Source organism: Streptopelia decaocto (assembly GCF_964273445.1).
Source record: "Streptopelia decaocto genome assembly, chromosome: 5".
Taxonomy (NCBI): Eukaryota; Metazoa; Chordata; class Aves; order Columbiformes; family Columbidae; genus Streptopelia; species Streptopelia decaocto.
In genome coordinates this window covers 26,381,430-26,393,464 of record NC_138659.1, presented here as the reverse complement: position 1 = coordinate 26,393,464, position 12,035 = coordinate 26,381,430, and the positions used below count along the sequence as shown (strand labels likewise).

The 12,035-nt window shown below is 36.7% G+C and overlaps 1 protein-coding gene across 1 annotated transcript in view; it reads left to right on the top strand.

Annotated features, from left to right (window-relative positions):
• The window catches only part of HS2ST1 (heparan sulfate 2-O-sulfotransferase 1), a 78,497-nt gene extending 66,839 nt beyond the window's left edge, over positions 1 to 11,658 (top strand). The window contains exons 4-7 of the mRNA XM_082052998.1: positions 921 to 1,059; positions 4,577 to 4,674; positions 5,848 to 6,005; positions 7,041 to 11,658. Coding sequence (XP_081909124.1) covers positions 921 to 1,059; positions 4,577 to 4,674; positions 5,848 to 6,005; positions 7,041 to 7,267 — 622 coding nt within the window. The 3' untranslated portion in view covers positions 7,268 to 11,658. The remainder of the gene's footprint in view (positions 1 to 920; positions 1,060 to 4,576; positions 4,675 to 5,847; positions 6,006 to 7,040) is intronic.
• The last annotated feature ends 377 nt before the right edge of the window (positions 11,659 to 12,035 follow it).

Here is a 12,035-nt window from a genome sequence, read left to right as displayed (position 1 = left end):
AAAAATTCATATATTTAGATAGACAAGTTTATATGGTTACACATACTATCTTAGGCTTATATTTAATTAAGCATAGCCATATGGACTCAACCCAGGTAATGAATGTTCCCTGAGCTCTGTCTTCCTCTGTCAGAGTTGATGTCTCTGACAGCTGGAGAGCCACCTACAGCATTTCATGGCACAGTGTGGGAGGGCAGGAACCTCCTTGGACTGATTGTTAGACATAGTGGCTGCTAGACTAATTAAGGCATTTATAGAGTCAAGATAGTTGTATAAGCACTTTTAATATCTATTGACAACCAATGATAGGACAAGGGGTAATGGGTACAAACTGGAACACAAAAGGTTCCACTTAAATTTGAGAAGAAACTTCTTCTCAGTGGGGGTGACAGACACTGGAACAGGCTGCCCAGGGGGGCTGTGGAGTCTCCTCTGCAGACATTCAAAACCCGCCTGGACACCTTCCTGTGTAACCTCACCTGGGTGTTCCTGCTCCAGCAGGGGGATTGGACTGGATGAGCTTTTGAGGTCCCCTCCAATCCTTGGCATTCTGTGATTCTGTGTGAGAATATTTCAGTTTTGTTTGTTTCTCTAATTAAAACAAACAAAATCACACCCCTGGGAAAACTGAAATTGGACTGAATTTCACATCTTAGAGACATGGTTTAGAGGTGGACTTGACAGTGTTAACGGTTGGAATTGATGATCTTAAAGGTCTTTTCCAAGCAAAATGATTCTATGATTCTATCCACTTAGCACACTGGATGTGGGGATGGGAGAAAGTGATCATTAAAGTTCCTCTCACCAGCATCTTCTCTGTATATAAATTACAGTTGTATCAACAGAAACAGACTTTAAAGTATTAGATGCAAGGTTTTGATTTGGCCTTTAAAAGATATTTTTTTCCTCTTTTACTTCAGATTTGGTGTTAAAAAGAAACCAATTTACATAAATGTCATAAGAGATCCTATAGAACGACTAGTTTCTTATTATTACTTTCTGCGCTTTGGAGATGATTACAGACCAGGGCTACGAAGGCGAAAACAGGGGGATAAAAAGGTAAAGTACACTTCATTATAGATATTGTTCTTACCAAAGCTAATGTGGAAACTATCTTTTTAAAAGTCCTGATAAAAGCTGAATAGTTCTTGTATCAGCCTTGGTTGATGGTGGTGGCTCTGTTAAGTTATATTTTCCCCTTCATGTCCATACTGGATCAGAGTGTAACATTAAGCATATTCTTTGTAGCCTTATAAATTCACTTTATGTTGTGTTTTGTTAAAAAAATGAAATTAAAAATAAAGTTTTCAGGTATCCAGAGCTGTAAGTATGTAAGAAATCAGCACCTTTTCTGTTAAAGACCGAGATACATTTTTCACCAAAAGCTGTAGAACTGCTGTTGCTTTGGCTTTGACATTCATTTTGTTTCTAATTAGCAACTCAATTTATTTTTTTAATACAAATATTGCAAAGGTATTGCATGGAGAGTCTTCTTGAAAACTATGGAGTATCAATCATACATCTCTATTTCTTCCATCTGTTCTAGGAGCCTATAGGAGTAGTTCGGGTTAGCATATTCAACCTTTGACTACTAATGCAGTTTCAGAACAACATCATAATTTAGACTCCATAATATATTTATTCCAGAAATAATTTATATATCCACTATAGTGGTTTGCAGTAAGACATTCATTGGAGGATGCTACTTTGGACTTTCCTTAAATCAGGAACAAAAGTAGGGTATTAACTATCTAAATATAGTTTATAAAACTATAGTTAAAGCAGTGTAGAAGCCTTTGCAAAACACAAGGAGGTTTGTATTTTACATAGCCAAACACTTTTTAAAATTCCAGTTGCAATGTTTTCTTAAACTCATGAAATTTTTCTCTGCTGCAGTCAGTTCAGTGTAGCACCGTGAAAATACTGAGAGACATCGAAAAAAATAACTAAGCAAAAATCACATTGAATACAACTTAGTTCATAGACACCAAAACAACTAATAAACATGACCTATAATTTCGTGTGCCCCCTACCACTCCACCCAAATAGCGTTGTTTAAATACTGAGACAGTTCCTGTTGGCTTTCCAGCCGCTCACTCCCGGCTCCCCTGTTACTGAGGCTTTGGCGCCATCTCCTGCTGCTGCATTTCAGTTTATCCAGACATCCCACAGCACAGGGAGAGAGGAAAGCTGCAGGCAAAACAAATTGAAATTAACCTTAAGAAATGTATCTTCATCGACTGGCTACAGAGGTGATTTGGTGTTATGGTGTCGTAAAGGCAGTTTTAAAGGGAGACAGGATCTCATCTTTTGTGACCGTCTCTGTTCCTGTTCATGAGGAGCACGTTTGAGCCAGTGGAACTCCCTCCTGGCAGGGAGGGATGAGGCAGGAAGCTCAGCATGCTACATGCTCTAAGCTGTTTATAGGACTTAACATTTATTAAAAATAATTAAATTTAAAAGTTGTGGTTTATTTTTGAATGATAATCCAAACAGACTGGTTAGGTAAGTCACTGGGAAATGTAAAGCCAAAATCCCAAATGCAACTGCTTGGTACACTGCACTTTAAGTTCTGATTTGCTGGAAGAAGTTGAAATGCATTCCTATTCATAGTATTTGTAATGCATTGCATTAATAATTTTATATTTCTCTATTTATGATGCTTTTTAAATGTTGCCACTAACATACCACTTCATTTAGATCTGAGACTTAGTTGTTACCATACAGATTTAATTTGTCCTGTAACCATCTCTAGTTCATTTGGAGTGAAATTGATTTGATATGCAAAGTTTTAGGGTTTATTTCATTTGAATCAGGTAATACAATTTTTCCATGGTGTTTCCAAGAAAACTATACATATATAGATGGTGTCAGTTTTATACACATTTCATATAAAGTTTAATAAGCTCAACAATGGATTAACCCAATTTCAATGTCTATAATGCTGATATCTATTCTAAGCTGTGTTATAGTAGGTTCACTGAGACCTCTTCAAATGAAATGCAGGGGAGGTCAAAAATGCAATCTTTCTAATGAACGGCAATTGCGCCTTTATTAAGTGAAAGGAATCTCAGTGTACTTTACAACCTCTCCCAGTCCGTACGATGGCATTTCTATGGAGTTCTTCATTTGTTTCCTTTCTATGTCCAAAGTTGTAGATAGCTTGGCTCCAAGAACAGAGTCTGTAAAGTGTTTCTTATCATAAAATCTCTGGACGGAGTAGTCAAGGTAAGTATGTAAGAGAAAGTGGAGAAGGAGGTCTGTCCTATTGCATCTTACTTAGGAAATTACTTGCTTGCTTTTGCATATTAACTATAAAATAACTTGCAGGTATAATCAAAGAAATCCTGCTTTTGACAGATGCCGGTTTATATTTAGTAATTACATTCATAAGTTAGCAGCTGCATTTAAATAATTTAATTCTTAGGTAATGTGGATGTTGTGAAGTACTAACGATAGATCAGTGCAGAACTTCTCCAGAGAACCATGCTAGAGAAAACACACCAATGTCTTGATTTCCTAGTTAAGCTGCATTTTTTATCTGTGATATGTGACAAGTATAAGCTATTCCAAACTCAAAGTGCAATGTGGAACAAGACACCACAGGGTAATCCCTGCTTTGGCCTAATATCACTAAATTTTTCAGATTATTTCAAGAACTTGATCTCAAAATAGAAGCAAAGGATGTTGTCCTTGTTCTAACACTGAACAATTAAACAAATACATTTATTTTTGTTTTGAACAGAAACTTGTAATTATATGAAGAAACATTATAGAAGTTGTATATGTGGTCACTTATTTGTTATTAAGTATTTTTTTTTAAAATCTGTTCTAGATAGATGGCTTATATCTTGATTACAAATATCATAAATACATTTCTTTATGGTGATTGGGTAAAATATTTACAAATTCTTTCCAGTGCTAATGAAATTCTTACTGTAACTGTGTTACTGCAGTTGAAAGTGTGTTGCTCCAGCTGTCTACCCAGGTAGAGTGATGTTGTATGGGATATTCTGTTGTGCAGTGAACAACTTGCTTTCACTTCTTCTGATTGCCAAAACCAAATTAGTGTCTGAAATGGTGGTTATTTGTCATAATATTTAAAACGTAATAGAATATTGTTTAATCTATGGCACAAAATGTGCAGTGTTCTTTGGTATAAAGATACAGCTGTTTCAGTATCACACAAATCCTGATGGCATTTGGGACTGTATCTTTAGGGACTTACTTTTTAAGGGAAAAATGACGATACCAACACTTATTGACTGGTTTTGCTTGTTGTGACAGAGGGTCTTTATCAATGTTATAGCAAAGGTATATCAAATATATCAGGTACAATCAAATTTTTTGTTCATTCTAATAATAAGTATTGTCCAAATACTATTTTAATCAAGACAAAAATAGGTCCTCCTAATAACACTGTGAATGCAAGGCTTGTAAAAATTAGGTTTTTTTTCTTCATACACATCATATCTTGTGTTGTACTGTGCCCACTGCATTTAGCAACTAGCCAGGCTGAAATGTTTGATACATATACTTGATTTTAAAGCTTAGCTCAATTTTGTCTTTGTTCCAGACCTTTGATGAATGTGTGGCAGCTGGAGGTTCAGACTGTGCTCCAGAGAAACTTTGGCTTCAAATTCCATTCTTCTGTGGCCACAGCTCTGAATGCTGGTAGGAATGTAAATGTAGCTTACATTGTTAGTCAAGTGTATCAGCACTGAAATCTAAACTTAACAAATTTGTACATGTAGCACAGTTGGGGAAAGTGTGAGGGACTGGAGAGAGTGAAGCAGCAGGTACTTTAGTGATTATTTTCTTTTGAAGATGCATTCTACTGAAGCAGGCTGGCAGTTCTTTAAACAAGCAATATGTTAGGATACTGTATCAGCTGTGCTATGAGGGAAAACAAATGCTTTCAATTTCAGAAATTATTTTTGGAGATTTAGTCTTGACATTTTTCTGTTTTGTCAGGCTACAATATCCATCTTTCTGATTGGAGGTATTTTGTTTCAAGCTCCTAGAGCTGCTGTGAAAAGTAAAATATTTGAGATCAGGATAAATGTATCTTCTTAAACCTTTACCAGACATCTAGTAATCAATGCTACTTAGTAGAAACTGAAACAAAAGCAAATAGTGTCCATCTGTCAAGGGCATGGACTTTAAAAAACTATTTAGCAAACTAAAAAATCAAGGGCAATTATTTGTAAAAGGTACTGTTCATCCAAACATAAGCAAAATAAATGGCTACTTGGTAGCTCCTCTTTCAGCGCCTGTTGGTCAGACCTATCTACACCTGAGCCAGGTGGAGAAGCAGAGAAAGAAAGAACTCTGAATCTACCTCTTCACCCTGTCTGGAGCTAGGAGGAGGAAGAAAAAAATGTCAGTTGACTTTCTATCTGTCATTCAGTAGGGAAGTCCTCACATTAACCATAATGACTTTCTAGTTCTAGTAGTTTGCAAAAGCAAATGTGTGTTCTTACCAGAACCATTTCTGGTATCTATGTGAAAGTAGAGACTGAATTGACATGGAGAAAATGTAAACCCTCCAAAAAATGCATTAACAGAGACAGTAACCACATACACACACTTTTTTTTTTTCTTTTTTTTTCTTTTTTTTTTTTTTTTTTGGTGGATGAGTTATTATTCAAACTAAAGGTATCAAATTTTTAGATAAGAATGAAGATGAGACAAAGTGGAAAGGGAAATGAAGTTGCGAATAGTTATAACTTGAGATTAGACTTGCCCTTCCTATACCAATGTGCTGTTTTGAAGTAATCTCTGACTAGGGACCAAGGATGGTTGGCTGACATCAGAACTTGCTGTAATTGCTCTCTGTCATTTTAGGAATGTGGGAAGCAGATGGGCTTTGGAACAAGCCAAATACAATCTGATTAATGAATACTTCCTAGTGGGAGTTACTGAAGAGCTTGAAGACTTCATCATGTTATTGGAGGCAGCTTTGCCCCGGTTCTTCAGGGGTGCCACAGAACTGTACCGTACAGGTATCTAAATGGCTGATTTCCATGGATTCCATGGATTTTTCACCCTCTTATCGCTTTTTTAAAATGTGAATTCTTTAGACCTAAATGAATAGTTCTGAGTCTCTGCCAGGTTTGCCTCTAAATTGCCCAATGTTTGTACAGAAAACTCTTTAAAAGACTCCCAGTACAAATTTTTGAGGGCAGCCCAAGTGTCTTCCTGCCTTACACAAACTGTAAATATTAGGGTTGGGGTAAAGGCAGTTGTGTAGGTACGCCACACTTAAAAAATTGTGGCAGGTGTTTATCAGAACATGTTGGAAAGGTCTTGCAGGGGCAGATTTCAGTTTCCTCAGAAGCCCTGCTGCTCAAGTGAAATGTGCTTGATGCAGCTTGGGTGGCTGCGCAAAAAAGCCCAAGGGATACAAAGGCCCAAATAAGTGTTTATCTTCCTGGAGTCCTAACGACCTGTTTGTTATGTAGCCAGTACCTCAGTTTCTAGGAGCTGACTGTGCAACTTATGATGAAGAAAAAGTCCATCTAGCAGGGCTTCTATGTGCAAATCAAGGGAGAAAAGGGTCCGATGTGTAGTATTAACAGGTTTCTTACAAAGCAACAGATAGCAGTTCTTAGGGAAAATGCTGTCATCATTTTGGTTATCTTTTTCTCACGAAAGAAGTCTCTTGCTCTGCAGTTTTTAAAGTTCTTAACATTTGATGCCAGATTAACATCTAAATAATTAATTTTGAAAGACTAATCTTGCTCCAAGTACATTATGTGGAGTAATCTTGTTCCTTAAATGAATTGTTCATTCCCTGGGTTTGTTAGAGTAACGAGGAAGAATTGAAAGAACTGATGCAAAATTCATTAACATTTAGTGAGAGAGACTGCAATTTTCCAACCCGCGTGTTACATTAATAAATTCTGGATTAAATTTTGTCACTTCTTGTGCAGTTTATCAACATGCTGAGAGTCTAAAACTCTGTAAATAAAGGACTGTGAGCATTTTTTAATCACATGAACTTTAAAGTGAAGCTATTACTTTCATTTTGCATTTAGGAAAGAAGTCTCATCTTAGGAAAACAACTGAGAAAAAACTTCCCACAAAAGAAACTATTGCCAAGCTACAACAGTCTGAAATCTGGAAAATGGAGAATGAGTTCTATGAATTTGCACTGGAGCAATTTCAGTTTGTCAGAGCACACGCAGTTCGGGAAAAAGATGGAGAATTGTATATTCTGGCTCAAAACTTTTTCTATGAAAAGATTTACCCCAAGTCAAACTAAGGACACTGTGCTGTTAGATTTATGGATCTAAATCTTTGGTCACATTGTCATCTTATTCCTCAGCCATGGCAACTAGATTACTTGTAGACCTCCAAGACTTTTCTTTATAGATCTGAGAAAAGCGGGCTGTGGATCACCTCTGGGGCGTTGGATACTGGCTAACTATGTTGGTAATCCAGAAGCAAAGGCTTCATTTCTTTTATCTAACTAATACGTTCAGTGGGAGTTAATATCCTTTACCTGAAGGAATCTACACTTTAATTCGGAGCAATTAATATACAGCAGTTCTAGTTGAAAATATAAACAACAAAAAATGCTTCTGTTGATGCTCTTTTTAATTTTCAGAACAGTTTCTTTTCCTTTATACTTCTGTGAAGAGGAAATCATTTTTCCCAGCTTTCAACATGGAACTATTGGTTGTATACAATATGAGTAGTGTTAATAACTGGTTGACATCTGTGCTTTGTTTTTGTGAATCATGTCACATGATATTAATTGGGATGGTTAATCATGTTCTGCTGAGAAATGCTGCTACTGCTGGAATTGCCCATATTTATATATGTGGTTTTATTAAAAAATAACAACTAATCATTAGTGTTAGAACATCATTTCCTTGCTAATATTGTAAAAAGTTAAAGAATCAGAGCAGTGGGGTTTTTGTTTTGTTTTTTATCCCCACCTCCACTGACTGAGGCTGGAAAAGCTACGAAGAAAGTTGGTATTGTCTGCAGTTCTAGTTGATCCTTACACAGCAGTATAAAAACCGTAAATTCAGTATTCAGTTTCTCCATGGATTCTTTGTAATAATTGTAAACTGAGATAGTGGTGAATCCATATTATGACTCCATTAGTGAGCTGTGGTATGGTTAGGGTTTTCCTACTACTTCAATACTTTTACCTGTAGAATATTTTTACTAAGGTGCTTTATAATGTGTTTTAAAGCATTGCATTTACAAACGAAGTAAAATGCTGTAAATACTGCTTATTTTATGTATTTGGACCAAAAGGTTTAAAGTAACTAGTTTAAAGTGGGGGTTTTGCACCAGTTCTGTTATGTGTGAAGTGAAAAATATCACATTGGCTTCCAGGTTGAGTTAACTGTTGGACATTGCTGAAATGCACTTCAGTGACCTCTCTGACTCCAATACCAGAATGTTGTCCAGGGATTCTCTTTACAGAAATGTAGTCTTCATCCTTTTATTACGGTAAGAGGAAAAGAAGAAAAATGTCATGTGTAGCCTGGTTGAGAAAGATGCAGTGAAATTGATTGACATAATTGTATTTATGTAACTGCCTTTTGTGAGTGTTGTAAAGTTGTGAGTTGCCGTTATTAACAATGTGAAACACCTGGTAGATGAAGTAAATTGAAATTTGAGAACAGATGTTTGGGGCCACTGCATTTATAGCGAATGGCAGTGGAGAACTACAAGAACTTGTTTCCTCTTGAATTTTCTTAAAGATCTGAGTATTTACACATCTTACACCTGCCTTTCCTTACAGTACTTTTCGCAGGGTTTGATGGGGGAAGGCACAGAGGAGACAAAGTGGGGAATGGTGGTAAAGCTTAAAATTCCTAAGGGATGATGCTGAAGGCTCAGTTTAAAATTACCAAGCGGAGTTTCTTTAACCAGCTTGTTCTTGTAATGAAAACAAAGGAAATGGGAAATGGTCTGTGAACTGGATGTCTGCAGCCAAAAGCAACAGCCCAATTACAAAGAGTATAACAAGAGGCTATCAAGTACATCTTGCATTTTCTTTGTTTCCTTGCGTTTTTCCCTTTGGATTTTAAAAATAGATTTCTCACTGTTCTTCCCTAATAATCAGGGAAGTTCCTTCTGATAGCTTACCATTTATATAGCGTGAACCATGCATAAGATTTCCTATTCTAGTTCTTGTCTATTGATATCATGAATAATGCCAGCGTGTTTGAGAATAGGATGTGTTAGGTCACACATGAAGACGTGTTTCCTGGCTAAAGAAGTGAACTGAGGAGTTATACACAAGAAGTAGCTAATGGAAATCTAAAAATGTCCATAACAAAGCAGTAACTTTTTTGAAATAAAATTAATATTTATAATCCCGGGAAAGATTATGCACTCAGTGATAGTTTTACGTAAGATATTATTTTGAGTACGTTGTTTTCCTTCAGAGTATTTTGGGTCAGTTTCCTTCTTGAGTCTCCTTCAGAATTTCCAGAAGAGCACCTGAGAGAGCAGAAGAGTTTACCAAGTGAAAACATACAGTATTCATCTAAGTAATGACATAGGTATGTAGACAAATGCTTCTGTATTGACAAGGAAAAGATAGGCAAAACTTCTACTGATTCAGTAGTCTACAGAAACCTCTTCTATTCTGTGAGTAATTTTAAAAGTTGTGTTTCTTTTTGTTTTTTTTTTTCCTTCCAGGATTTAGAATTTCTTAACTATGAGTCTTCAGTAACAAAAATAATAGAACAATGCAATTTTTTTTACTTTTATAAGAGCAATATAGTTTTCATAGTTCATATAAGAAAACATATTTTATTTAATCAGATGTCACGTCCTGTTCTTTCCTGTGAACTGACAGGACTGAGACAAGCAAGAATTTTAGGAATATTTTTTAAAAATTCTAGCTCCAATTGAAAATGTCGTTGTCTGTAGAACACAGAGGGAATCAAGACCACGTACTTTTGTATCTATTGCAACCATTGAGTCAACTCTGAACTTTTTAGAATCCTTTAAATTCAGAACTACCAAACTTGGATTTCCTAAAAGAAAGGAAGAGGAGCTTTAGAGATTTTTAATAACCTGCTCTTTTCATCTTCTATTCAAAAATTGAAACAATTCAAATAGTTGGTATTAAAAATACTGTATACAAACAGAGTGTATCTTGTGTATTTTCCCTTAATGGCTTAAAGTGAAAAGCAGCAGGACACGGATTTTTGTTGTTGCAGGTTGTATAATCAGTAAACTTCCTATGCAGCTTCCTAAACGAGGATCTTTGAACTGAAGTCACTGTAGTCTCTGCACAGGAGTGAGATTGGCTTTTTGCAGGGCTAAGTTCATTTGAAAGGTGCTGAATGTTCATATATGTGTAGCTGAGAGTAGGTTTTGTTACATTGTTCTGTATTTTTTTGTATGAAATTAATACCCAGATTTTGTGCCCTGTTGAAACTCTTGATGTCAGCTTAATGGCTGTAGGTCCAGCTGCACTGGCAGCTGCACAGCCGTAAGCATAGCATGCGGAGCACTTGCAACAGGTACACTGGGCAGTGTGGACAGGAGAGCAATGGTGGGTTTAGCTCCTTCCCGTCATCATTCTGCAGCCATGCAACAAGAATTTCACTCTTATTTTGTTAGTGCATCTATAAGCAGACACGAGGCCAGGTGCAGGATGTCCTGAGTGCGCATTCCCGCTTGCTCTGGGTTGGTTTTCAGGCAGTTTTGCTGTTAATGGTACGCTGATCGTGGCTTCATTTTCACAGAGGCCTGAAAATGTATAGTGGGAGGAATAGCAGCAGCCCATCCTGGCCGTTTGCAATGCCTTTTATGGGTTCTTAGTTTTTCTGGATGCTTAGCTGGTTTTACTTTCCAGGAATAAATGTTTGCTTATTTATGGTCTCAGAACAGTTCTATTCTATATCAGGGAAAATTAAGTTATTTCCTGTGATAATTTTGTTAAAATTTTCCATTGGGTTTACCTGCTGTTGCTAAACAAAAAGGTATATGGATGATGCTGGCTGAACTGTGCTGCTTAAGCAGTCAGTGGAAAAGCCTGATTCAAGTGCACTGCCCATTTAGCTCTTCAAAATTGGAATATGCTTTACGACTACTAAAGATTAAACTTAAGGAAACTGTAAGGCTTAGTTGCATGGATGCTTCCTTTAGCATAAACCTATGCAACTATGTAAACTTTACAGCAGTATTTATGGAAAGAGTCCTCTTCCGGAGACTTTTCTGGAGCATAATTATAAATGTTCGTTTACTTGTACTGTCTGATATTTACATCAGCAGCTTTCTGTAGCTTCTGTAAAAAGAGACAGGTTTGTGAACAATTCTAAAGCAGTACTGAATGTAATTTTGAAAAACATGGATTGTGCTTCATGACGTTTTTCTTTCTGAACACACACACACACACACACACACACACACACACACTCACACACACAGCTGAATAGTGCCTTTTTTCCTCACAGTCCATGTTGAAGATGCTCGCTCCCACTCACCCTCTGCAAATTGATTCGTTTGTGCAATACTATTCCGACTTGAAACCATCTTGTCACAGCTGTTTGAGAAATAATCTCCATTTTTCCTTACGTTGCTGCCAGCTTTCTGTTGTTGAAGTGTTTCAGTTGATTACCTAATGCAAATGCTATAAAATAAAATACCCAGTGGGAAGGGGAAAGAAAAGAAGTCTGGTGTCCTGTCTTAATATTTGCATGTCACGTTCACACTAAATGCCTTTTTTCTTGAAGATGTTGTTATGCAGTATTGCAAACTTATTTTATAGCTATTGTGATTTTAGAGGGGAAAGGCGAGCTGGAGCGTAGCTTGGCTGTAATAATTCCATATAGCTATAACCAAATATATTTATAGGCCTTGCATTGGGCTTTCTGGCCAGAAATTTGCAGAGGGTATACACTGTGCTGGAAGTGTCAATGAAAAGTTCTTATTTTTAAACCTGAGATTTGTAAGAATAGAAAACCGGCATTAAAACAACACATCGATACATACGTGCCTCCCTGCCTGAGGGAATGAATGACTGGACTGATGACTGTGGTACCGGAAGA